At 32.1% G+C, this 24,066-nt stretch overlaps 1 protein-coding gene across 6 annotated transcripts in view; it reads right to left on the reverse strand.

Moving 5' to 3' along the window:
* The window catches only part of LOC143080593 (polycystin-1-like protein 2), a 113,111-nt gene that overhangs the window by 79,844 nt on the left and 9,201 nt on the right, over positions 1-24,066 (reverse strand). For 5 of the 6 annotated variants that reach the window (XM_076256504.1, XM_076256505.1, XM_076256507.1 and 2 more), the window contains exons 2-4: positions 19,164-19,251; positions 6,477-6,686; positions 1,222-1,425 (exon numbers count right to left, since the gene is read on the reverse strand). In XM_076256504.1, coding sequence (XP_076112619.1) covers positions 1,222-1,425; positions 6,477-6,686; positions 19,164-19,242 — 493 coding nt within the window. In that variant the 5' untranslated portion in view covers positions 19,243-19,251. The remainder of the gene's footprint in view (positions 1-1,221; positions 1,426-6,476; positions 6,687-19,163; positions 19,252-24,066) is intronic. The other variant, XM_076256506.1, reaches the window with a different exon arrangement.

Here is a 24,066-nt window from a genome sequence, read left to right on the forward strand (position 1 = left end):
GTCTAAATACTGGACGCAACATTTCAAATAAACATATTCCAAAGTAAATTGTTTAAGCTCCATGACAGTTTGAACATTAAAGCTCAATATTAAGGCTGTAATCAACAGTTTTTTCTATGGTGTCATCTTTTGAGGGACCATTTATAAGTGACCCTTAGTGGGATTATAGTTAATAAGTATACTGTGGATTCATTTATTTTCGTGGGTACCAATTTTCGTGGATTGAGAAAAAATGTATTTTCGTGGATATTCAATTTCGTGGTTATAGCAAAGTCTGTTTACATTCCTTTAGAAAATTTGTTATTCGTGGAACATTTGAATACGTGGTTCTCCTGTACCCACGAAATCCACGAAAATTGGTATCCAACGAATATTAATGAATTCACATGAATAAAACTAGATATCACTGGAATCAAAATTTTCTCTAGTTTATAATGAAATTAAAATTAAATAAAGTTTACTTTTAACATACTAAAAAAGTTTTATTTAGAGAAAATAGGAAATTAATGCCTAATCTGAACATGAAAAACCTTAAATCAGGCTATGTGCATACCCATGTAGGCATGATACAGGCCAATTTTACATAATCAAAACTGTATAAATTTCATAGATTTTTACCTTGTCTTTTAAAAGAATTCTCGCTACATAGAAGGTTCACTGTCTGAAAAGAGCTACAGTGGCTTCACAAAAGTTTGCAATTTTCACTGCCAAAAAAACAGCATTTTTACAGTGTTGTCTCCTCTTACAACATGTATATTTAATCTAATTTTAAATCAAATTTTAATCCTTCAAACTATTTTAATTGAAATTAATTAAGGGGGTACCCAACACTATACCCAAAAAAAAGCCTGTTGTTTAATTTTTCTTAATTTTTTGTTCATTGATAAACTAGGCCAACCTAAACATTTTGTAAAAATTTTAAAAGATTTGAACCATAGGTTTAAAAGATTTGGCAACTCAAATATGGCATCTTTTACATGCTAGTATCGGCCAAATTTGGAAGTTTCTGAAATATGGGTATAGGGTTAAATATGTTATTTTTTTAAAATTTAATCTTAAATTGACAATTACAAAGTTAATAATGATAACTGAGGCGAATATTAAAAACAAATATGCCAGCAATTTTAAAATTATAAATCATTCGTAACCTATTTTACATTACTACGTGTATTAAAAAGCATACAACCAGATAGATATTCAAATAAATCTTTAAATGTTTACCTGTATAGCCTAGCACTTGAACTTCTGCCAAACTGAGATGCCATGTTCCTCTTTTCAAAATTGTCACATAGCGGCCTGCGATCGGAGTTTTGCATGCTAACATAATGACTTGTCCAGTTTTACCAGGTCCTTTAAAATTACTACAATTTTTCATCTTATTGTAATCAAATCCAACTGTAACCTCTATATTCTTCAGTCGATCACCTGAAAAGATATCAATATGAAGAGTATATACATTGTTCTTCAATCTTCAATTTGTCTGTGTCAATCATCATATCACCGATTGTATTCAAAATAGTTAGTACGCTCGTTGTATTGACACAAATTTTAATTCAAAACAAATTTTCCTTTTTTTTTGCTTCGCATCACGGTGCGGAGCTATTAGTTTCAGTAGACATACACGCCATCTTAAAATATCAACTGATCACTGATTGTTTACCTTATGATGCGGCTGAGAATCAGCAACAGCCATTGGTTTAAATGAGATAGATAATTACAGACTTTTCTCGTTCAGGATAATTCATTCAAAGCCGGAAAATTAACTGTGTATATCAGTTCCGATCAACTGTCATTAATTCATGTTCGTTTTATTATGCATATATTGCACACTGAAATTCAATATTGAAATATCAATTATCAATACACGTTTATTTGCTTTGTCAGTCTGCAATATGCACGATTTGTTCTACTAAACAATGTTCCTATACAACGTTTTAAGAAAAACATTATCTGTATTTTATAACTTCTCCTAATCTAGGCACACCTCTGGAGAGGCACACTTATAACGAACACTCTTAAAGTAAATCCATTTTATATCAACCAGCTATCTAAAAATACCACATGCACACATATTACATTAAATTAGGACAGAGCGAAGCAGTCCACAGCTTTTAAGAAAGCTAAAACTTGCTTATTTTTATATACATCTCATCAGTGTTCATCAACAGGAAGATCAAAATAAGATTCTACAATCTATTCGATCATCAGGTTATGATGTGGTTGATTTCTCCTATGTTTGCCTGAAGAGATATCAATATGAAGAGTATAGACATTGTTCTTCAATCTTCAATCTGTCTGTGTCAATCCTCATATCACCGATTGTATACAAAAAAGTTAGTACACACTTAGTTATCAAACACTTTTCAGTATCGAAGATGTTTTTATTCAAAAACAAATTTTATTTTGTTTTTCGTAAGGTATATACCCGGAACATATCATTAGTCTTCGTCAAGTGGAAGATCAAAACCAGATTCTAAAAAACTCCACTGGATCACCAGGTTATAATCTAGTTGATTTCTCCCATGTGTTATTTGAAAAATAGATATACTTAAAAAACAATCTTGATTAAACAGGGGCAGTTTTCAGAATGAAGGCTGAAGAGGTACGATCCCATAAAGATCAATTTGATTTGCTCTCTAGAACAAAAGCAATAGTAGGGTACATGCTTGTTTTTGGCCAAAAAATATAAATAATTGAATTACATCAGTCGAGAATACCGCGGGAGTCAAGACGTCGTGTTTTACTGTTATGTATCTAGGGTTGACGTCAGGCAGACGTCGCCTTAGCAGTTCAGATATAATGAAGTAAACGTCAAACTGTATGGTTGTTATTGTTTTCTGTATAAGATATTAGAAGTTAGCCTCGACATTTATGGTGCCGTGACCAAAAGAGAAAATGGACACAAAGCTGAAAGCCGTTCGTTCCGGACATAAAGGAGCAATTACAAGACTTTGGAAGAATTTTGGTGAGATACGAGACCTTTCCGAATTAGAAATTGAGGACGTCACAGCTATTTTAGATTCCGTGTTACAGAAAAAGGATATTCTTAAAGATTTGAATGATAAAATTGTGGAAGCAAGCTCGGATGAAGACGTGGTGGATGAAATTCAACAAACAGATGAGTACATGTTTGATTTAGATTCAAAAATTCGTCAAATTAGAAAACTCATTAATCCCTCCCAGTCGAAAAGTCATAATTTACCCGTCAATACTACAGTTTTTCAACCTAGTCACGTTACTCCCTCTGATACACCCATGCATACCTTGATTTCACCTACAGCAAATAGTGTACCCGCAAGCGACTCCTCTCAATTGAACCCGCACGCCAATTGTTTTAAAATTCGACTACAAGAAGCTGATCCTTTTACAGCTACAGGGATAGATTTCACAGGCGCATTACAAGTAAAAGATAACGAAAATGTCATAAAGAAAGTCTACATATGTTTATTCACTTGTGCCTCTACTAGAGCGATACACCTTGAAGTCGTTACAAATTTGTCAGAAGAAACATTTTTACAAGCTTTTCGGCGCTTTTCAAGCAGAAAATCTTTACCAAAAGTAGTTATGACAGACAATGGTTCTACTTTTGTATCCGCGTCAGAAGACATCAAACAACTTTGTAATTCAAAAAAGTTAAAAAGAGACATTATCAGCACAAGGAATCGACTGGTTTTTCATCCCTAAACGTGCTCCATGGTTTGGTGGATGGTGGGAGCGTCTTATTTGAATGACGAAAACGAATTTGAAAAAAAGTACTAGGAAAATCACTTGTAAATTTAGAGACTCTTCAGACAATCGTTACAGAGATAGAATCCGTCTTAAATGATCGACCCTTAACATATGTGTCTTCAGACCCGGAGGATCTTCAACCACTTACACCAGCTCATCTTCTTTATGGACGTAGGATAAATACATTACCGTACATGGATACTCGTGAAATTGACATGTTTAATGAGACATTTATGAACAAAACAAAGTTTATGAAACGTGTTCAAAGACAATCATTACTCTTACAGCAATTCTGGAACAGATGGAAAACAGAGTATTTGACTCTTTGCGTGAATTCCACAAGAAAACGGGAAACAATTCCACTTTAATCAGAATAGGCGATATTGTTCAGATTCATGATGAAAACAGAAGAATAATGTGGAAAACCGGAATAGTGGAAAACCTAACCAAAGGAAATGATGGACTAGTTCGTTCCGCTATTATTCGAACCAAAACTGGAACCACATCACGTCCGATCGTCAAGTTGTATCCCCTTGAACTTTGTACAGACATCGAAACATCAAAGGACGAAGAAGCTCGACAGAAGAAAGAACCAAGTGCGACCACAAGCCGGATGTTGCCAAACCGAGAAGCAGCCAGAAGAGCCAGGGAAAATATTATAAAATGGACTAAATAATGCGTAAACTATTAACTGTTCAGATTTATTATGGACTTTTACGAATATGCTTGATTTAATTGGCTAAGTGCAAAAACCAATTATTTGACTATGTGAACAAGTGCGCGGAAAATATAGACACTGTTAATTATCGAAATAGACTAATTGGGATTTAATCGAAAGATAACTAGTCTGGAAGCAAGTGACTGTGCTAAAGTTTTAAGTTTAAGTTTTGAATTTGAGAGACAGTAATTTTAATTCATTTTTTTTTCTTGATTGTAATTTAATTTTGATATTTACTTTTCGCCGCCCGGAGAATGTCGAGAATACCGCGGGAGTCAAGACGTCGCGATTTACTGTTATGTATCTAGGGTTGACGTCAGGGAGACGTCGCCTTAGCAGTTCGGATATAATGAAGTAAACGTCAAACTGTATGGTTGTTATTGTTTTCTGTATACGATATTAGAAGTTAGCCTCCACAACATCTTCAAAGTGGGAGGGCAACGAAAATGCTAAATTTGGCTTTATATTAAACTGCATATTAAATCTGAATCAATATTTACGATGTAATAGATGCACATTTTGATACACTGAATATTTTGTTCGTTTAACTGTTTGTATTCTAAAAGTATTAAACTTCGAAGGTATGAGATTTTACTACCGAAATCTTATAACAGTTTTATTCCCGTTTAACTCCCAGTAAAGGTCTTTTTCCTTGTAAAAAAAAAGACCAGCTACACACGTGCACCGATATAAATTGTCATTAAAAAAAATACAACTGGTGAGACACGGATCAATACAAAACAGTGGTGCATGCATAGGGCTAAGGTCGTTACATGCCAGATCTGCCAAAACATTACTAAATTTAGCCGACTAAACTCATCATAGATACCAGTATTAAATTTTGAATTTACGCCAGACGCGCAATTCGTACACAAAAAAAAAATCATCAGTGACGCTTGAATCCGTGAAAGTTAAAAAGGCCAAATAAAGTACGAAGTTTAAAAGTAGAGGAACATAATTCTTAAAAGTTTTGCCAAATACGGCTCAGGTAATCTATTCTTGAGGTAGAAAAGCCTAACTATCGTACGATTGCTCATTCAAATCGTCATAAATGACATCATTGCTGTGGTTATATATGTCAGAGCTTAAGAATTTGATATATATATTAGATAATTTACAATTTCTTTCTTTCATGAAATTAACACTTGAATTGCGAAAATTAGACAACATGGAATTTTAGGACAAAAAATGTCTCTTCCTATATCAGAAGAGTGTAATTTTCTTTTTGAGAAATAATTGAAAAGTCACTCTCAACAAGTTACTTTCAGAAAAGCCAAATTTGATTGAACATCGATTGATTTCTTGTGAGCTATTTAACATCCGTTCGAAAATATTTTAGGCATATTCCAGACACATACATTTCAGCATTTAAAGAACAGTCAGAGAGTTAGATCTAATACCCCTCCCCCATATTAATTTTGATTTAAGACAGTCATATCGTCTTATCAAAATAAATTCTAAGCATGAATGAGTTTGACTGTTGATCAAGTGACCAGTAAAAATCAACAGGTATCGTCATCTTTATTCACTTCATCTATATGGCCCCCATATTCCAGAAAGGTTTTAATTTCATATACTAGATCCTGAAACCGCTTTTCAAATTTTATTCCTTTTTTAGTATCTTTTTTTTCTTGACATTAGACAGAGTGACCTCAAAAACAAAACAGATCGTACTTTTATTAAATGTGACTATTTTTCTTGAAAGTTATAACAAGGCTTCAGCTAGAAAATTGTTATTCCAAGACAGTATTGGAATTAAATAATTACATCCTGAAATGTAACACAATTTTGAAAGTGTGATTTTTATTTTAAGAAATGATTATTTATTACATGATATAAAGTGTTTTTTGCTAAAGATATAAAACAGTACTAAACTTAAATCAATTGAGTTGATAGTTTAATGATTAACATATTATCATATAAACGTGTCTATTATAGTGCAGCATCAAAATTAAAAGTTAACACTCTTACCTAACACAAATCAATTCATTTTGAATCTTAAACGAGGTCATGTTATCAGACTTCTTACCACAGCAATCTTTTCTGTTAATAATATTGATCTGTTTTACGTGGACAGTTTTCCCCAAATCAACACTCCAATATGGATTTCTTGAGGCTTCTGTGAGTGTAAATGTGTTTTCATTTCCATCAACTGCCCATGAAGGAATATATTTTTTGTTACCGCTTGAATAGTGTGTTCTAGTCTGCCATGTGTGTCTTCCAAGGGCATAGTTATGTTCTGTAGAAAATTAATACATTTACAAATTAACATATGCATATATGCTCCAGTTGATACAATATTCCAAAATTTGTATTTCCTATCATGATTTCCACGATAGAAAGTTGCTGCTCACAAGAAAGCTATACAACCAAGAGATCAATTGGTAATGTTGATATCACCCTTTTGCAAAGTTTACGGCCGCCATCAATAATTGGGGGATTGTCATGACAAATCTGATTCACAGATGACGATATATATTTTTGGCTTGTCATAACCATACCCCTTCTTCTATTCACAGTATGTGACCTACCGGATTAACCGTATCACCGGTTTTGCATTGACATGAGCAGCACAACGGGTGCCACATTTGGTGCAGGATATGTCTACCATTCGGGCGCCTGTTATCCCAACATTTATTTGTTGGGCTCGTCTTACTCAGTTTAGTCTTTCAGTGTTTTTTATGCTGCTTGTCTTTTAATCGTTTTTTTTATTTTTTGCTATGACATTGTCAATTTAAGTGTCCCTTAAATATCTTTCGCCTCTGTTTTTTTTTTACCAAAACACAAGCTAATCAATGAAAAATTATATGTCAGATTTTGGGTACTTTGACGTTATATTCATCAACTGCGTAACGAATTATTTAATTTAAATAATTAAAAAACATGCAATAATGTTGACATTGTTGTCGTTGTTACGCTAAATGTGATAACAAAATATTAAAAAAAACATGGAAATGTCACAAAAAAAATTTCATCCATTTTTTTAGAAAACTTATTTTTATTCTGTTATTTCTTTTGAAAACTAAACAAATGACTACTTGGTAAAAAATATTGATAATGTTGGCTGGCCTCTAAAAACATGTGTTGCTAGTTCTGTCTTACTATGTATTATATATGTATTTCTATTTGCTTACTTCAATTTTTTAACTCGTGTACAATATATTAGTTTTCAATACAAAATAGTGGTAATATATATTACCGTAAGCAGGCCTGGAAAATCATGTATTGATAGGTCTGTCTCCTATGTGGTTCATATTTATTTCTTCTTGCTCCCTTCAATTTTTTAACGTGTGACCAATATTGTCTTTTGCAATACAGAATAACAGTAATAATAGCAGTAAGTTGATCCTATGATAGAAACTAGTATCTTACCTTTTTTCGCGAAAATATAAGAGCAAAGATTTTACGTCTATGCAGACTTGTTAATATCTTGTTTCCATATTTAAATTGTGCGTGCAAAAGTTAGCAGACAATTAAAACTACACAGATTGGCGTTAAAACATTTTTTTTTGGGTATAAATACATGCAATTATGTTGATAGTGGTGTCATTGTTATGCTAAATGTGTATTAAAGTAATTAAAACATGGAAGAAGCAAATTTTTTCAAGAATGATTTCTTAACTTGTGTGTTTTTTCAGATTTTATACCATTTACTGAAATTAAAAACATGAACTACGAATATGTTATTCATTGTCCAAATACTGGACGCAATATTTCAAATAAACATATTCCAATGTAAATTGTTAAAGCTTTTAACGTTATAGGTACAAGTGTTCCCTTTTTTCGTAAAGTATTAAATTGATGAGAAGAGTTGATTTTAATCTTACATAAGCCTACTAATAAAACAATACTTGTATCGAACTTTATCGAATGATGTCATGATAATTTTATTTCTCAACACTTGCGGATGTATCTTCTATTCTAGTTCTTCAGAATCGGATACATCTGATCTGCCTATATAATTAATTAAAAACCTACTAATTAGGAAACTGTTGACCATAGTTGTTTATATAGTAAAATGGAGAAAAAAATATTAACAAGAACCATACAAACACAATGTTCATTTCCATTTATCTACAATTCAAACAACATCAAATTGTTTGCTTGCATTTGAATAACACAATGACAAATCAAAGGTAAAAAAACATACCCACCAATAAAGTGTAATTGCGTATAAAGCTGTGATGTCAGAACTTAGTAGATTTTCTTATTTTTATGATTTTGCCGTTAATAAACTTATCAATGTAAAATATTGATAGACTTAATCTAGAAGGTTTGAAAGATTGAAATATTATATGATGCCTATAGGTTGCACTTTGTAAATACAGCTGTTTCTCAAAACACGCCTCTTTTGGGGAGTAATTGAATATTCATAGAAAATTCATTTTGTTTACATACTGGTTCCCAGTTATGCTCTCTGTGTTCCATATCGCAGAGACAGAACTTGGGAATGTTACCAGTAAATAAACACGTGCATATTGTTTACATTGAAATCTGTGGTAACCTTTCATTCCACGTAGGGGTAGTTAAGAAAATTAGTGTAAGTTTAAACTCTGAGAAGTTCAGGGCATATAAACGTTGAAAATATGCCGCACAGCCCTATATTTTGACCTTTGAAAAAAATTGTGGTGCATATGAACTTTCAATTCTAGGATAAGATTTTTTTCAAAACTTCATAGTAAAAGTGGTACAGTTTTAGCCGTAAAAGGAGTTCCTATGGGAAATTGCATTGTCAATATTTACAGAAATGCAACCTATATAGGGTGAAAAAGGGGAACATTCAGAATTTAACCAAATTTGCTTTATTTCACAGATTTTAAAGAAATTAACTCAAATAAGAAGTTTTATAAATATTTAATGAAGATTGATAGAATCCTGGGCCTTAAATATGATGACTCAGCATAAATTCACAGTTTACAGTATGCATAGTTTACTTAAAGTCCTGGATACAAAATTAAATCATAATATTTGCATATTTGTAAGTTAAATTGTTAAGAAGTGCTTATATTTACTCTTCGCAGTCATTGAAACTCATAGATCCTTCCTGAATATTATTTATGGGGTATTTGTGTCCTTTCGATAACCCAAAAGTAAGCCGCAACACCTAAATCTGCTTTTTTGTCACCATGGCATAATAAATACAAGCTAGAAAAACAAAAATATCTCAAGAAAACTTACAATAGTGTGTTCTATCCTGAATATGTACTAAATATTCCAAATTGCTAGAAACAGCAGAATTATTTAGGAAATTTGAGGCCCCAGGGGCAAGAAACATAGAAAATTGCCTACCCCCTGGGTCATAAAACAAATAATTTAACTTGTAAATGCTATGATTTTATGATTTTAAAGTTCTTGATATAGAAAACAATAACTATGTTTGGAAGTTATGGAAAAATCAAATGTTAGCAGTCATCTCTACAACATTTTAAGTGAATTTATATCTCAGACTGGTATCTGCATACATACAACTATTGCAAATATGGCTTTGTTTGAACACTTCTAGTATATATAGTAGCTAAATTGCGTCAGATATATGGTTAAAGATGATACTGTTGTGACAAGATTTCTAAATTGACCATTTGAGGCAGAAAATGTGTTCTTTAATTGACAAATAGGCATACAGTAAGATGTGGACTGGAGATAGAGGCTGGATTGGATACTTTATATAATCTTGAATGTTGTAATGATTGACTGCTAAACATTACATTTATGATATTCTGATATGCTTTCAATATGTTATCATAACAGTTTTTAACAGGTTCTAGGCATTTTTTATCAGAAAATATGCAAATAGGGTAAGCTGGCAATAATTAAAGTCTTGTTTTCAAATTCTTTAAAAAATTGAAACAGGGGAGGGGGTATAAAATGTATAGTAAAGAAAAACTTAGAGTATACACAGTGATTTCTTTAAGACTTTAATTCTGATAAATGAGTATTAATGTGAGAAAAACTGATTTTAGAGAGTTTTCTATTTGAATAAATGTCTGTATAGGTTGCACTTTGTAAATACAGCTGTTTCTCAAAACACGCCTCTTTTGGGGAGTAATTGAATATTCATAGAAAATTCATTTTGTTTACATACTGGTTCCCAGTTATGCTCTCTGTGTTCCATATCGCAGAGACAGAACTTGGGAATGTTACCAGTAAATAAACACGTGCATATTGTTTACATTGAAATCTGTGGTAACCTTTCATTCCACGTAGGGGTAGTTAAGAAAATTAGTGTAAGTTTAAACTCTGAGAAGTTCAGGGCATATAAACGTTGAAAATATGCCGCACAGCCCTATATTTTGACCTTTGAAAAAAATTGTGGTGCATATGAACTTTCAATTCTAGGATAAGATTTTTTTCAAAACTTCATAGTAAAAGTGGTACAGTTTTAGCCGTAAAAGGAGTTCCTATGGGAAATTGCATTGTCAATATTTACAGAAATGCAACCTATATAGGGTGAAAAAGGGGAACATTCAGAATTTAACCAAATTTGCTTTATTTCACAGATTTTAAAGAAATTAACTCAAATAAGAAGTTTTATAAATATTTAATGAAGATTGATAGAATCCTGGGCCTTAAATATGATGACTCAGCATAAATTCACAGTTTACAGTATGCATAGTTTACTTAAAGTCCTGGATACAAAATTAAATCATAATATTTGCATATTTGTAAGTTAAATTGTTAAGAAGTGCTTATATTTACTCTTCGCAGTCATTGAAACTCATAGATCCTTCCTGAATATTATTTATGGGGTATTTGTGTCCTTTCGATAACCCAAAAGTAAGCCGCAACACCTAAATCTGCTTTTTTGTCACCATGGCATAATAAATACAAGCTAGAAAAACAAAAATATCTCAAGAAAACTTACAATAGTGTGTTCTATCCTGAATATGTACTAAATATTCCAAATTGCTAGAAACAGCAGAATTATTTAGGAAATTTGAGGCCCCAGGGGCAAGAAACATAGAAAATTGCCTACCCCCTGGGTCATAAAACAAATAATTTAACTTGTAAATGCTATGATTTTATGATTTTAAAGTTCTTGATATAGAAAACAATAACTATGTTTGGAAGTTATGGAAAAATCAAATGTTAGCAGTCATCTCTACAACATTTTAAGTGAATTTATATCTCAGACTGGTATCTGCATACATACAACTATTGCAAATATGGCTTTGTTTGAACACTTCTAGTATATATAGTAGCTAAATTGCGTCAGATATATGGTTAAAGATGATACTGTTGTGACAAGATTTCTAAATTGACCATTTGAGGCAGAAAATGTGTTCTTTAATTGACAAATAGGCATACAGTAAGATGTGGACTGGAGATAGAGGCTGGATTGGATACTTTATATAATCTTGAATGTTGTAATGATTGACTGCTAAACATTACATTTATGATATTCTGATATGCTTTCAATATGTTATCATAACAGTTTTTAACAGGTTCTAGGCATTTTTTATCAGAAAATATGCAAATAGGGTAAGCTGGCAATAATTAAAGTCTTGTTTTCAAATTCTTTAAAAAATTGAAACAGGGGAGGGGGTATAAAATGTATAGTAAAGAAAAACTTAGAGTATACACAGTGATTTCTTTAAGACTTTAATTCTGATAAATGAGTATTAATGTGAGAAAAACTGATTTTAGAGAGTTTTCTATTTGAATAAATGTCTGTATAGGTTGCACTTTGTAAATACAGCTGTTTCTCAAAACACGCCTCTTTTGGGGAGTAATTGAATATTCATAGAAAATTCATTTTGTTTACATACTGGTTCCCAGTTATGCTCTCTGTGTTCCATATCGCAGAGACAGAACTTGGGAATGTTACCAGTAAATAAACACGTGCATATTGTTTACATTGAAATCTGTGGTAACCTTTCATTCCACGTAGGGGTAGTTAAGAAAATTAGTGTAAGTTTAAACTCTGAGAAGTTCAGGGCATATAAACGTTGAAAATATGCCGCACAGCCCTATATTTTGACCTTTGAAAAAAATTGTGGTGCATATGAACTTTCAATTCTAGGATAAGATTTTTTTCAAAACTTCATAGTAAAAGTGGTACAGTTTTAGCCGTAAAAGGAGTTCCTATGGGAAATTGCATTGTCAATATTTACAGAAATGCAACCTATATAGGGTGAAAAAGGGGAACATTCAGAATTTAACCAAATTTGCTTTATTTCACAGATTTTAAAGAAATTAACTCAAATAAGAAGTTTTATAAATATTTAATGAAGATTGATAGAATCCTGGGCCTTAAATATGATGACTCAGCATAAATTCACAGTTTACAGTATGCATAGTTTACTTAAAGTCCTGGATACAAAATTAAATCATAATATTTGCATATTTGTAAGTTAAATTGTTAAGAAGTGCTTATATTTACTCTTCGCAGTCATTGAAACTCATAGATCCTTCCTGAATATTATTTATGGGGTATTTGTGTCCTTTCGATAACCCAAAAGTAAGCCGCAACACCTAAATCTGCTTTTTTGTCACCATGGCATAATAAATACAAGCTAGAAAAACAAAAATATCTCAAGAAAACTTACAATAGTGTGTTCTATCCTGAATATGTACTAAATATTCCAAATTGCTAGAAACAGCAGAATTATTTAGGAAATTTGAGGCCCCAGGGGCAAGAAACATAGAAAATTGCCTACCCCCTGGGTCATAAAACAAATAATTTAACTTGTAAATGCTATGATTTTATGATTTTAAAGTTCTTGATATAGAAAACAATAACTATGCTTGGAAGTTATGGAAAAATCAAATGTTAGCAGTCATCTCTACAACATTTTAAGTGAATTTATATCTCAGACTGGTATCTGCATACATACAACTATTGCAAATATGGCTTTGTTTGAACACTTCTAGTATATATAGTAGCTAAATTGCGTCAGATATATGGTTAAAGATGATACTGTTGTGACAAGATTTCTAAATTGACCATTTGAGGCAGAAAATGTGTTCTTTAATTGACAAATAGGCATACAGTAAGATGTGGACTGGAGATAGAGGCTGGATTGGATACTTTATATAATCTTGAATGTTGTAATGATTGACTGCTAAACATTACATTTATGATATTCTGATATGCTTTCAATATGTTATCATAACAGTTTTTAACAGGTTCTAGGCATTTTTTATCAGAAAATATGCAAATAGGGTAAGCTGGCAATAATTAAAGTCTTGTTTTCAAATTCTTTAAAAAATTGAAACAAGGGAGGGGGTATAAAATGTATAGTAAAGAAAAACTTAGAGTATACACAGTGATTTCTTTAAGACTTTAATTCTGATAAATGAGTATTAATGTGAGAAAAACTGATTTTAGAGAGTTTTCTATTTGAATAAATGTCTGTATATAGGGTGAAAAAGGGGAACATTCAGAATTTAACCAAATTTGCTTTATTTCACAGATTTTAAAGAAATTAACTCAAATAAGAAGTTTTATAAATATTTAATGAAGATTGATAGAATCCTGGGCCTTAAATATGATGACTCAGCATAAATTCACAGTTTACAGTATGCATAGTTTACTTAAAGTCCTGGATACAAAATTAAATCATAATATTTGCATATTTGTAAGTTAAATTGTTAAGAAGTGCTTATATTTACTCTTCGCAGTCATTGAAACTCATAGATCCTTCCTGAATATTATTTATGGGGTATTTGTGTCCTTTCGATAACCCAAAAGTAAGCCGCAACACCTAAATCTGCTTTTTTGTCACCATGGCATAATAAATACAAGCTAGAAAAACAAAAATATCTCAAGAAAACTTACAATAGTGTGTTCTATCCTGAATATGTACTAAATATTCCAAATTGCTAGAAACAGCAGAATTATTTAGGAAATTTGAGGCCCCAGGGGCAAGAAACATAGAAAATTGCCTACCCCCTGGGTCATAAAACAAATAATTTAACTTGTAAATGCTATGATTTTATGATTTTAAAGTTCTTGATATAGAAAACAATAACTATGCTTGGAAGTTATGGAAAAATCAAATGTTAGCAGTCATCTCTACAACATTTTAAGTGAATTTATATCTCAGACTGGTATCTGCATACATACAACTATTGCAAATATGGCTTTGTTTGAACACTTCTAGTATATATAGTAGCTAAATTGCGTCAGATATATGGTTAAAGATGATACTGTTGTGACAAGATTTCTAAATTGACCATTTGAGGCAGAAAATGTGTTCTTTAATTGACAAATAGGCATACAGTAAGATGTGGACTGGAGATAGAGGCTGGATTGGATACTTTATATAATCTTGAATGTTGTAATGATTGACTGCTAAACATTACATTTATGATATTCTGATATGCTTTCAATATGTTATCATAACAGTTTTTAACAGGTTCTAGGCATTTTTTATCAGAAAATATGCAAATAGGGTAAGCTGGCAATAATTAAAGTCTTGTTTTCAAATTCTTTAAAAAATTGAAACAGGGGAGGGGGTATAAAATGTATAGTAAAGAAAAACTTAGAGTATACACAGTGATTTCTTTAAGACTTTAATTCTGATAAATGAGTATTAATGTGAGAAAAACTGATTTTAGAGAGTTTTCTATTTGAATAAATGTCTGTATAGGTTGCACTTTGTAAATACAGCTGTTTCTCAAAACACGCCTCTTTTTGGGGAGTAATTGAATATTCATAGAAAATTCATTTTGTTTACATACTGGTTCCCAGTTATGCTCTCTGTGTTCCATATCGCAGAGACAGAACTTGGGAATGTTACCAGTAAATAAACACGTGCATATTGTTTACATTGAAATCTGTGGTAACCTTTCATTCCACGTAGGGGTAGTTAAGAAAATTAGTGTAAGTTTAAACTCTGAGAAGTTCAGGGCATATAAACGTTGAAAATATGCCGCACAGCCCTATATTTTGACCTTTGAAAAAAATTGTGGTGCATATGAACTTTCAATTCTAGGATAAGATTTTTTTCAAAACTTCATAGTAAAAGTGGTACAGTTTTAGCCGTAAAAGGAGTTCCTATGGGAAATTGCATTGTCAATATTTACAGAAATGCAACCTATAAGTGTGATAAACAGTAAGATGAGTTATATTTTTTTCTATGGTCAGTACATGTTTTTCCAGTATAGCATTTCTACAAAAAGAAATTAAATAGTCCATTTGCCAATTCCCGTAATTGACCCTGTTATTAGAGACCTTATTTATAGTTGTCTCCCTTATGAGGGACATTAATTAATATTAACAAGTTTTAGCTTTCTAAAAAGCTATGGACTGCTTCGCTCTACACTAATTCAAGGTTAAATGTGTGCATGTGGTTGTTAAATTAGTATTTAAAAAATTAAATGTCTTGTTGTAAATTAAAACAATTATAAATTGAGACACGACTCTTGAGGTGTGCATTTCTGGAGATGTGCCTATATATTGTCAGAAGTTATAAAATACAGATAATGCATTTTTGTAAACATTGTATAGGAACATTGTTTAGCAAAGAAAATCGTGCAAATTGCAGAGTAACAAAGCAATTAAACACGTATTAATAATTGATATTTCAATATTGAATTTATCTGTGAAATGTTTGCATAATAAAACGAACATGAAATAATGACAGTTGATCGGAACTGAAATACACATAGTTAATTTTCCGGCATTTGATGTCTTATCCTGGACGAGAAAAATCTGTAATCCTTTATCTCATTTAAGGTAGCAATACACAGTTAGGAGTTTAGTTTCGCATTTTGGCCCCTGTGGATTTTTCAAATAGGAAAGTTATTGTGTAATAAAATTCATTTTTAGACAGCTGAGTGGTAATTTAGCCTTCAAAGATGGTTTATAAGAGCATCAATATTATTTTTTACATGTTTTATGGGCTGTTTTCTGTTTGACAATCCGTATTTTCATAGCTAGACCGGCCATCGGTCCAGAAATTAATGTAATGTTTACAAACACTTTTTTTCTACACGAAGTTTTTGACGCAATTTTACAAAAAAAAAAATGAGATGAAAGACATATGATTTTCATTGGATTTGCTGAATGATATATGTAAACAGTTTCAGAAAAGGTATTACTTCAAGCGATTGAAATTCTACTTTTAGCCAAATTTTGGGGAAATATGTGACATCTTTTCCCCCCTTTTTGAAATATTTTATAACAAATAAATGCAGATTGTTGCCATGGATACACCCAACAGAAATTATATTTTACAATTTTATATACTGGATATAAAATCTATGGAAGATTCTGATTACATACATATGCCCATATATGACACAATCAGTAAGATTGATATTGCAAGAAAGCAATGAAAAGGGGTTGGTAAAATTTATAAGGGCAAATTTTAATATTTTTTCCTAACTGTTTATTGCTGTATCTCAGCCTCATTATAATGCAACCAATCCGAATCTAAACGTGATATCATAAGTAATTTATTCAAGATGGCGTGTATTTCGACTGAAACTAAAAGCTCCGCACCGTGATGCGAAGCAACAATGGAGAGCTAGCAGAAAGAGCAAATTTGTAATTGGCAAATGGACTATTATCTAATTGTAATCAAAAGCTTAGTAAATAGTGTGTTTTGGTTAAAGATACATATTGGAATCACCTATTAAAAGTTTCAAACAATGAACACTGACAAAGGCAAACTTGACACTTATCTCATTTAAAGATTATTTTCCAAAAGAAAAATATTTAGATATCATTGATTTTAAGTTAATTAAGAATCGGTGCTCACCCATTACACATGTTACATTAGGAATTAAAAATGCCAGATATTAACCAAAAAAGTATTGTACAGCTGACAAAGTTGAGGATGAGCGTCATTTTTCAATCGCATGCTCACTGCATAATATTTTGAGGGATGAACTCTTTCAGCGTATTTCTAGCACTTGTCAGAACTTTTAAAAGTTAAATAAACATGATGAATCTTCGAAATTTGTTTTGATGTTAACAAAAAACAAACTTTACTATTATGGTAAAAAAAACCTGATGATTTTATTGTTAGTTCTTTTGAATTATGAAGCACAGGTCTTGATACTGACTGTTATGTGATATGATCAATGTGTTAGGGTTTTTTTCTATTTTGATTTGGCTCCGATTCTGACTGAGGCTTATGGTCCTTTAGAGATACTTATATCATACTAATATTGTAATGTCTTAATGTTGACCAAAAAAATCTGTATGTCCGTCCGACAATCCGGTGATTTCAGTGATTTTTCTTGATTTATATGCTCTTTATAGACCCTGTAATTTGGAAAGATTTAGAAAATGAAATATTCTAATTTCTTTTCTGTTCTATTCTATATGCAGATTTCGAATTGAGTATATACTTAGAAAGTATTCGAACTACCTTAGTCCTATGTTATAATATATACGGAGTTATTTCTTAAAATATGTTATAACATAAACGAAATATTATAAAACAGACAGGCACATTTTATTTTACCCTGATACCCTGATACTTGATAAGTGTCGGACTTATGGGTAGTCGGATTATTGGGCTGTCGGAGCAATAAGTTGTCAGACTATTGGGGAGTTGGACTAATGGGCTCGCCGCTGTCGGAATAATGGCGTGTAACTGTTTACTTGACACTGATTCCAAAAATATATGGTTCTATATACTTTGACATTAAATAAGTAAAAAAAATAGCTACTTCCGGTTAAGAAAATGTAATTTCCGGTTGTTTTTTTTTCAAGGTCAATTGGCTTGCAACCAAAAGCAGAACGTCCCATGACTATATTATGTATACACAAGAGTTAAAAGCAAAGTTCAAAATATAGAACGTCAAATAAAACTTTGACCTTGACCCTTATTACAAGGAGATGAAACTAGGGCCTCAAATCCAAAGACCCTATGTCTTAATTATATATGATAAATAAGTTATATCACCGTACGTGTAATTTTGAATATAAAATGGGAGAAAACGCCCATTAAATGTCTCCGTATCCTTTCAACTTAAATGTACGTTTTACGACATGTCCCAACTAACAATTCTGTAAAATATTTTGTTGATATCTTATAAAATTTCTTAAAGTTAGTGATAAAAACAATAATGATAATTTTGAACATGACCTGACCTTTAACTTTGACCATGTTGACCCTATTTTCCTTTATATGGACCAATGACCTCAAATCAAATGACCCTAGGGCTCTGTCACTAAGTCTTATGGTTTCCCAGTTACAAATACATTTCACTTATCAAATACAAAAGAGGAAATAACTCTCATATGGAATCTTTCTACGGCTTAGGTCAAAATTAAAGGAAACATCCTGAGGAGAAAGCGAGCAAATTGGATAAATAAATTTATCGGTTTCTTTTACAGTTGCGAAGTTTTAGAAATAACAAGAAAAACAGTGTTAGGAGAGATAACTCGTACATGGAGAAGTGAATTTGATAGTTTCAATATTTCTAGATTCAAATGAACGCTTGGATGATCATGGGACATGGTTTTTTTTGTTATTCTTATTTGAAAATTTTTACAACCGAAAAATCATTGAAACCATTTTTGTTAAGACAAAAATTAGAACAGGTAGGGTTACTTACTTGAACCACACATATATTTTGTTTTGACCTTATAACCTGGGAACAGTATAGGTGTAATAAGTATTTCTTTATTTGATAAATTATTACAAAGATAAATTCTGCACATGTTTTTGAAAAGTGCAAATTTAACAAAGACTAATAGGGGGAAAGTAATGGTGGTATTACAACTATATGTTCCTGTAACAACCTAAAAACTTACCCGCATAGCCGTCAGTTGTCTCTTTGAATACTTGTAGATAAATAATAATCGGCAGAATGGCTTGTATAGATGTTTTCATTCTAGCAACCTATTAAAAAAACCCACACTTACTATTAAACCTGTTCCGTAACTAAAACAGGGACAAAAGGTATACTCAATTAAGTAACGTCTAACTCATTGATGTCTTTAAAGATTTATCTCCCTTAATTCCAGTCTCCTCTATTCAGTAAAGTCTAACTTATGAATGTTACCAAAGAGTTATCTCCCTTAATTTCAGTCTCCTCTATTCAGTAAAATCTAACTTATGAATGTTACCAAAGAGTTATCTCCCTTAATTCCAGTCTCCTCTATTCAGTAAAGTCTAACTTATGAATGTTACTAAAGAGTTATCTCCCTTAATTCAGGTACACCACCCTTAGAAAATTCGAACTTATGGATGTCTCCTAAAAATTTATCTCTCTTAGACTAAAGACTTAGTTCATGTCTCGTCAATTAAGTATAATCTGAATTATGTTTGTCTATAAAGATTGATCTCCCTTACTACAGGTACACGACTACCTTATGTAAAGTCTAACTTATCAATATGGATGTCTCTTAAGATACCAGAGGGACAGTCAAACTCATAGATTGAAAATAAACTGACAACGCCATGGCTAAAAATAAAAAGACAAATACTAGTACAAAAGACAAAACAAAGAAAACTAAAGACTAAGCAACACGAACCCCACCAAAAACTGGAGGTGATGCCAGAACTTTCGAAATGCAATTTTTACGTCTAGAAATAGGTGCTGGCTTATCTTTCGGTGTGAAGTTACTGTTTGAATGTACTGTTTGAACATCAATCAACTGGCATATACGAGGGTAAGGATGGGGCTGTTTGAATGTACACAACAGGAAGCAACTGGAATATACGAGGGTACGGATGGAGCTGTTTGAATGTATACCACAGCAAGCAACTGGCATATACGAGGGTAATAATGGGGCTGTTTGAATGTACACAACAGCAAGCAACAGGCATATACGTAGGTAAGGATGGGGGCTGTTTGAATGTACACCACAGCAAGCAACTGGAATATACGAGGGTAAGGATGGGGCTGTTTTGATGTACACGAAAGCAAGCAACTGGAACATACGAGGGTAAGGGTGCTATAAGCATATAAACAGTTTCGTATAAAAAAAAAACTAGGGGTTATTCCCCTACTAAAAATAATCATGGAGGGAAACCCCTGTTTATTTACTTAATTGGTGAAAAAGTATCATGTTTTTTGTATTTGATTGTAAAAAATAGTTAATTAGCTTTCAATTAAAACAGATTGAATGATTGAAATAATTTTAAAAATTATATCAAATATACATGTTTTAAGGGGAGACAACACTGTAAACATCCTGTATTTTAGGCAGTAAAAAATGAAAACTTTATTTGCAGCCACTGTAGCTCTTTTCGGAGCAGGAGACCGTACCCTGAAACAAGATTTTTTTGAAAGGCCTGGTAAAAACCTATAAATTTCATACAGTTTTGATTATGAAAAATGTGCACGTATCATGTCTTTATGGGTATTAACATGACCTGATTTCAGGTTTTATTTGTTCAAATTAGGCATTTTCCCCCCATGTTCTTTGGATGGATTTTTTTTAATATGATAAAAGTACCTTTTATATTTATTTCATTATAAACTAAAGAACATTCTGATTCTAGTTTTATGCAAGTATCTTTATTAATCAGTCCACCACTAAGGGTCACTTATGCATGGTCCCTCAAAATATGACGTCAAAGAAAAAAACTGTTACTTGCACCCTAAGGATGGGGCTGTTTGAATGTACACAACAGCAAGCAACTGGAATATACGAGGGTACGAACGGAGCGGTTTGAATGTACACAACAGCAAGCAACAAGCATATACGAGAATAAGGATAGGGCTGTTTGATTGTACACAACAGCAAGCAACTGGAATATACGAGGGTAAGGATGGGGCTGTTTGAATGTACACAACAGCAAGCAACTGGAATATACGAGGTTACGAATGGAGCGGTTTGAATGTACACAACAGCAAGCAACTGGAATATACGAGGGTAAGGATAGGGCTGTGTGAATGTACACAAAAGCAAGCAACTGGAATATACGAGGTTACGGATGGCGCTGTTTGAATGTACACAACAGCAAGCAACTGGAATATACGAGGGTAAGGATGGCGCTTTTGAACACATGTACACAACAGCAATTAACAGGCATATATGGGTCATTTTCAAAAAATGTCGAATTTCAGTACACCAATGCTAAAATTTTTATTTCTATTAGAAATTTCAGTTGTAATGGTTTAAATGAAAGCTTGTCGGATTTGTGATTCAGAACATTAATAATAAACACACCTTAGGCCAACTAAAATTAATTAGTAGATTTTCATCCAAATTTTTGAAAAAAAATGGGGTGGGTGGGAGGATTTTATTTTTTAAATTTTATTTCATATGAAACCCTCTTGTCACGAGTTCTTCGTACCGCGGGGTATGCACAAGTGTAAACAATATATATTATAATATATTATGATAATAAGCTTACGTCATGTATATACATTGTACATGCCGTATAAGGGACTATAAGGAATCATAATATATAATTTTTCAAACTCTTAAATAAATATCTAATTTGCAACCACTGTTATACATGTACATGTAAATTTGTCCCTTTAGTTGTTGTTTGATGACTACATTGAGGGTATTGTCCCTGTTTGGATAGAGGGTGTTTGCTGTTTGTCAACAAAAAACGACAGCCATGGGTAAATCTAACGGCTTGCTAAACATGCTATAATAAAATGCGTTTGTTTGTCGACTTTTTTTGTTCATTATACGGCCATAAATCTAACAAGTTCGTGCTTGTGTCAATTTCTTTAATCCAGTCATGTTTTTTTTGTACCAATTTGTTCCACGATTCTTGCGTTGTTGATATCATTCACAGTCGAAGTTTCCTGACACAGTCATAAATTAAAGCAATATGTATTCTACTGAATCACTTCTCGTAATCCATCTTAATTCTCGGTAGATGATGTTGTCATCAGAGAGCAGCACAATATGTCAACTTGATCATTTTCGTTAAATTACTCGAAGAAATACAAAACCGAAATTTAGAAGAGGAAGTTTTGAATGAAACGAAATAATCGAATGTTTTCCGGTAACGGACATGAACAAAATCCGGAAATCATATTTTTTTATTAAATAAAAAAAATCGGGGCGGGACGATTTCAGAGGGGCGGGCGGGGATGAAAATCTATCAATTAATTTTAATTGGCCTTACATCTATTTTGATAAGATTAAACTGCATTAAGTCCGATTTTGGGGGTATTTGTGCGCGTATATTGTCAGAAAAACACATTTCAAATGATTTTTTTCCGATTTTCTGATCGCCTTGATATCTGCAAACGGGACTTTTTAAGAACGTTAACTATAATTCTAACGAAAAATCGTAGCTTCTTTATCATTTTATGTAACAGATAATCTACAAACTAAATTCAATCAGCGTACAGGAGGTTCATGTCTATCCTGTTACCGCTACTTAAATCAGTCGTTAAATTTTTCTCCCAATGAATATTGAATCAGTCAGTGTTGATTTCAAAAATGCAAAGTAATCTTTACATTTAAAACGCCTCGTTTCTTGAACGACAGTGTAGAGAAAAGAAATTTCAAGACATTTAGTGAAAAAAATAGAGCGTACTTTTTTTCATGTCTGTGCTGTTACCAACCATTTTGATTAATTACACTAACAGTATGGTTGTAAAAAGTGCAATAACGTGTTGGAAACCAAATTCACAATATAAAACCAGAATCACTTCACCAAAGGGAGTAGTTATTTCACAACAGCAATCAGAAACGAAGAAATTTGTCTATCCTGTTATGTCTATCCTGTTACTATGGTTGCTATGGTTACAGTAACAGGATAGACAATTATAGACAAAAACGTCGTTAATTTTTTTTATCTTAACATGTAGATGGAAAACGAATGAAATATTTCATTGTTTGAACTCATCTTAAGGTTATAACGTCTTAATCTTCCCAATTAAGCATTTGCAGGTGCAATACTGATATCGGTAACAGGATAGACAAAAAGGTAACAGGATAGACTTTTATATAGTGATATATCAGAAACGTACGTTCCTGTTACCAACGAAATAAAGAGAAAAGTAAATTAACTTATGAGGGATTTACTTGATGTTGGGTTTATTTGAAAGGGTGAAAAAAGGCCGAACAATATAAATTGCTATCTTAGACTTGCATTACTGGTGGTAATTTTTACAACCTTTGAAAACCAATTTTTAGAGCCATTTTTCAGTACAACCTAGAAAATTGGCAAATAATCTATTATTTTACAGAATGAATATATATAGAAGTTTATTCTCTTGAAAACCATCTAATTGGTAACGTAAAACAAGCTTAACATTTTATCTAAACCTTTTCTTAATAACCCAAAATTTCTTTTGAAAATGGTAACAGGATAGACAAAATATTGTACCACCGATCAAAAAATGCTTCAAGATATTCTTGTATGACATCATTAAGATTGCATCTTTTAATATGTTGTTCTTAAAGTACTGTTTGTTTTGATTTGCTTATCTAGAGGGTTGTTTGAATAAGTAACTTTTAATAAATTTTTCAATTTCAAAATTCGACATTTTTTGAAAATGACCCATACACGAAGGTACGGATTGGGATGTTTCAATGTACACAAAAGCAAGCAACTGGAATATACAAGGGTACGGATGGGGCTGTTTCAATGTACACAACAGCAAGCAACTGGAATAAACGAGGGTAAGGATGGGGCTGTTTGAATGTACACAACAGCAAGCAACTGGAATATACGAGGGTAAATAAGGAGCTGTTTGAATGTACACAACAGCAAGCAACTGGAATATACGAG

The sequence above is a fragment of the Mytilus galloprovincialis genome, chromosome 6, assembly GCF_965363235.1.
Source record: "Mytilus galloprovincialis chromosome 6, xbMytGall1.hap1.1, whole genome shotgun sequence".
Classification (NCBI taxonomy): domain Eukaryota; kingdom Metazoa; phylum Mollusca; class Bivalvia; order Mytilida; family Mytilidae; genus Mytilus; species Mytilus galloprovincialis.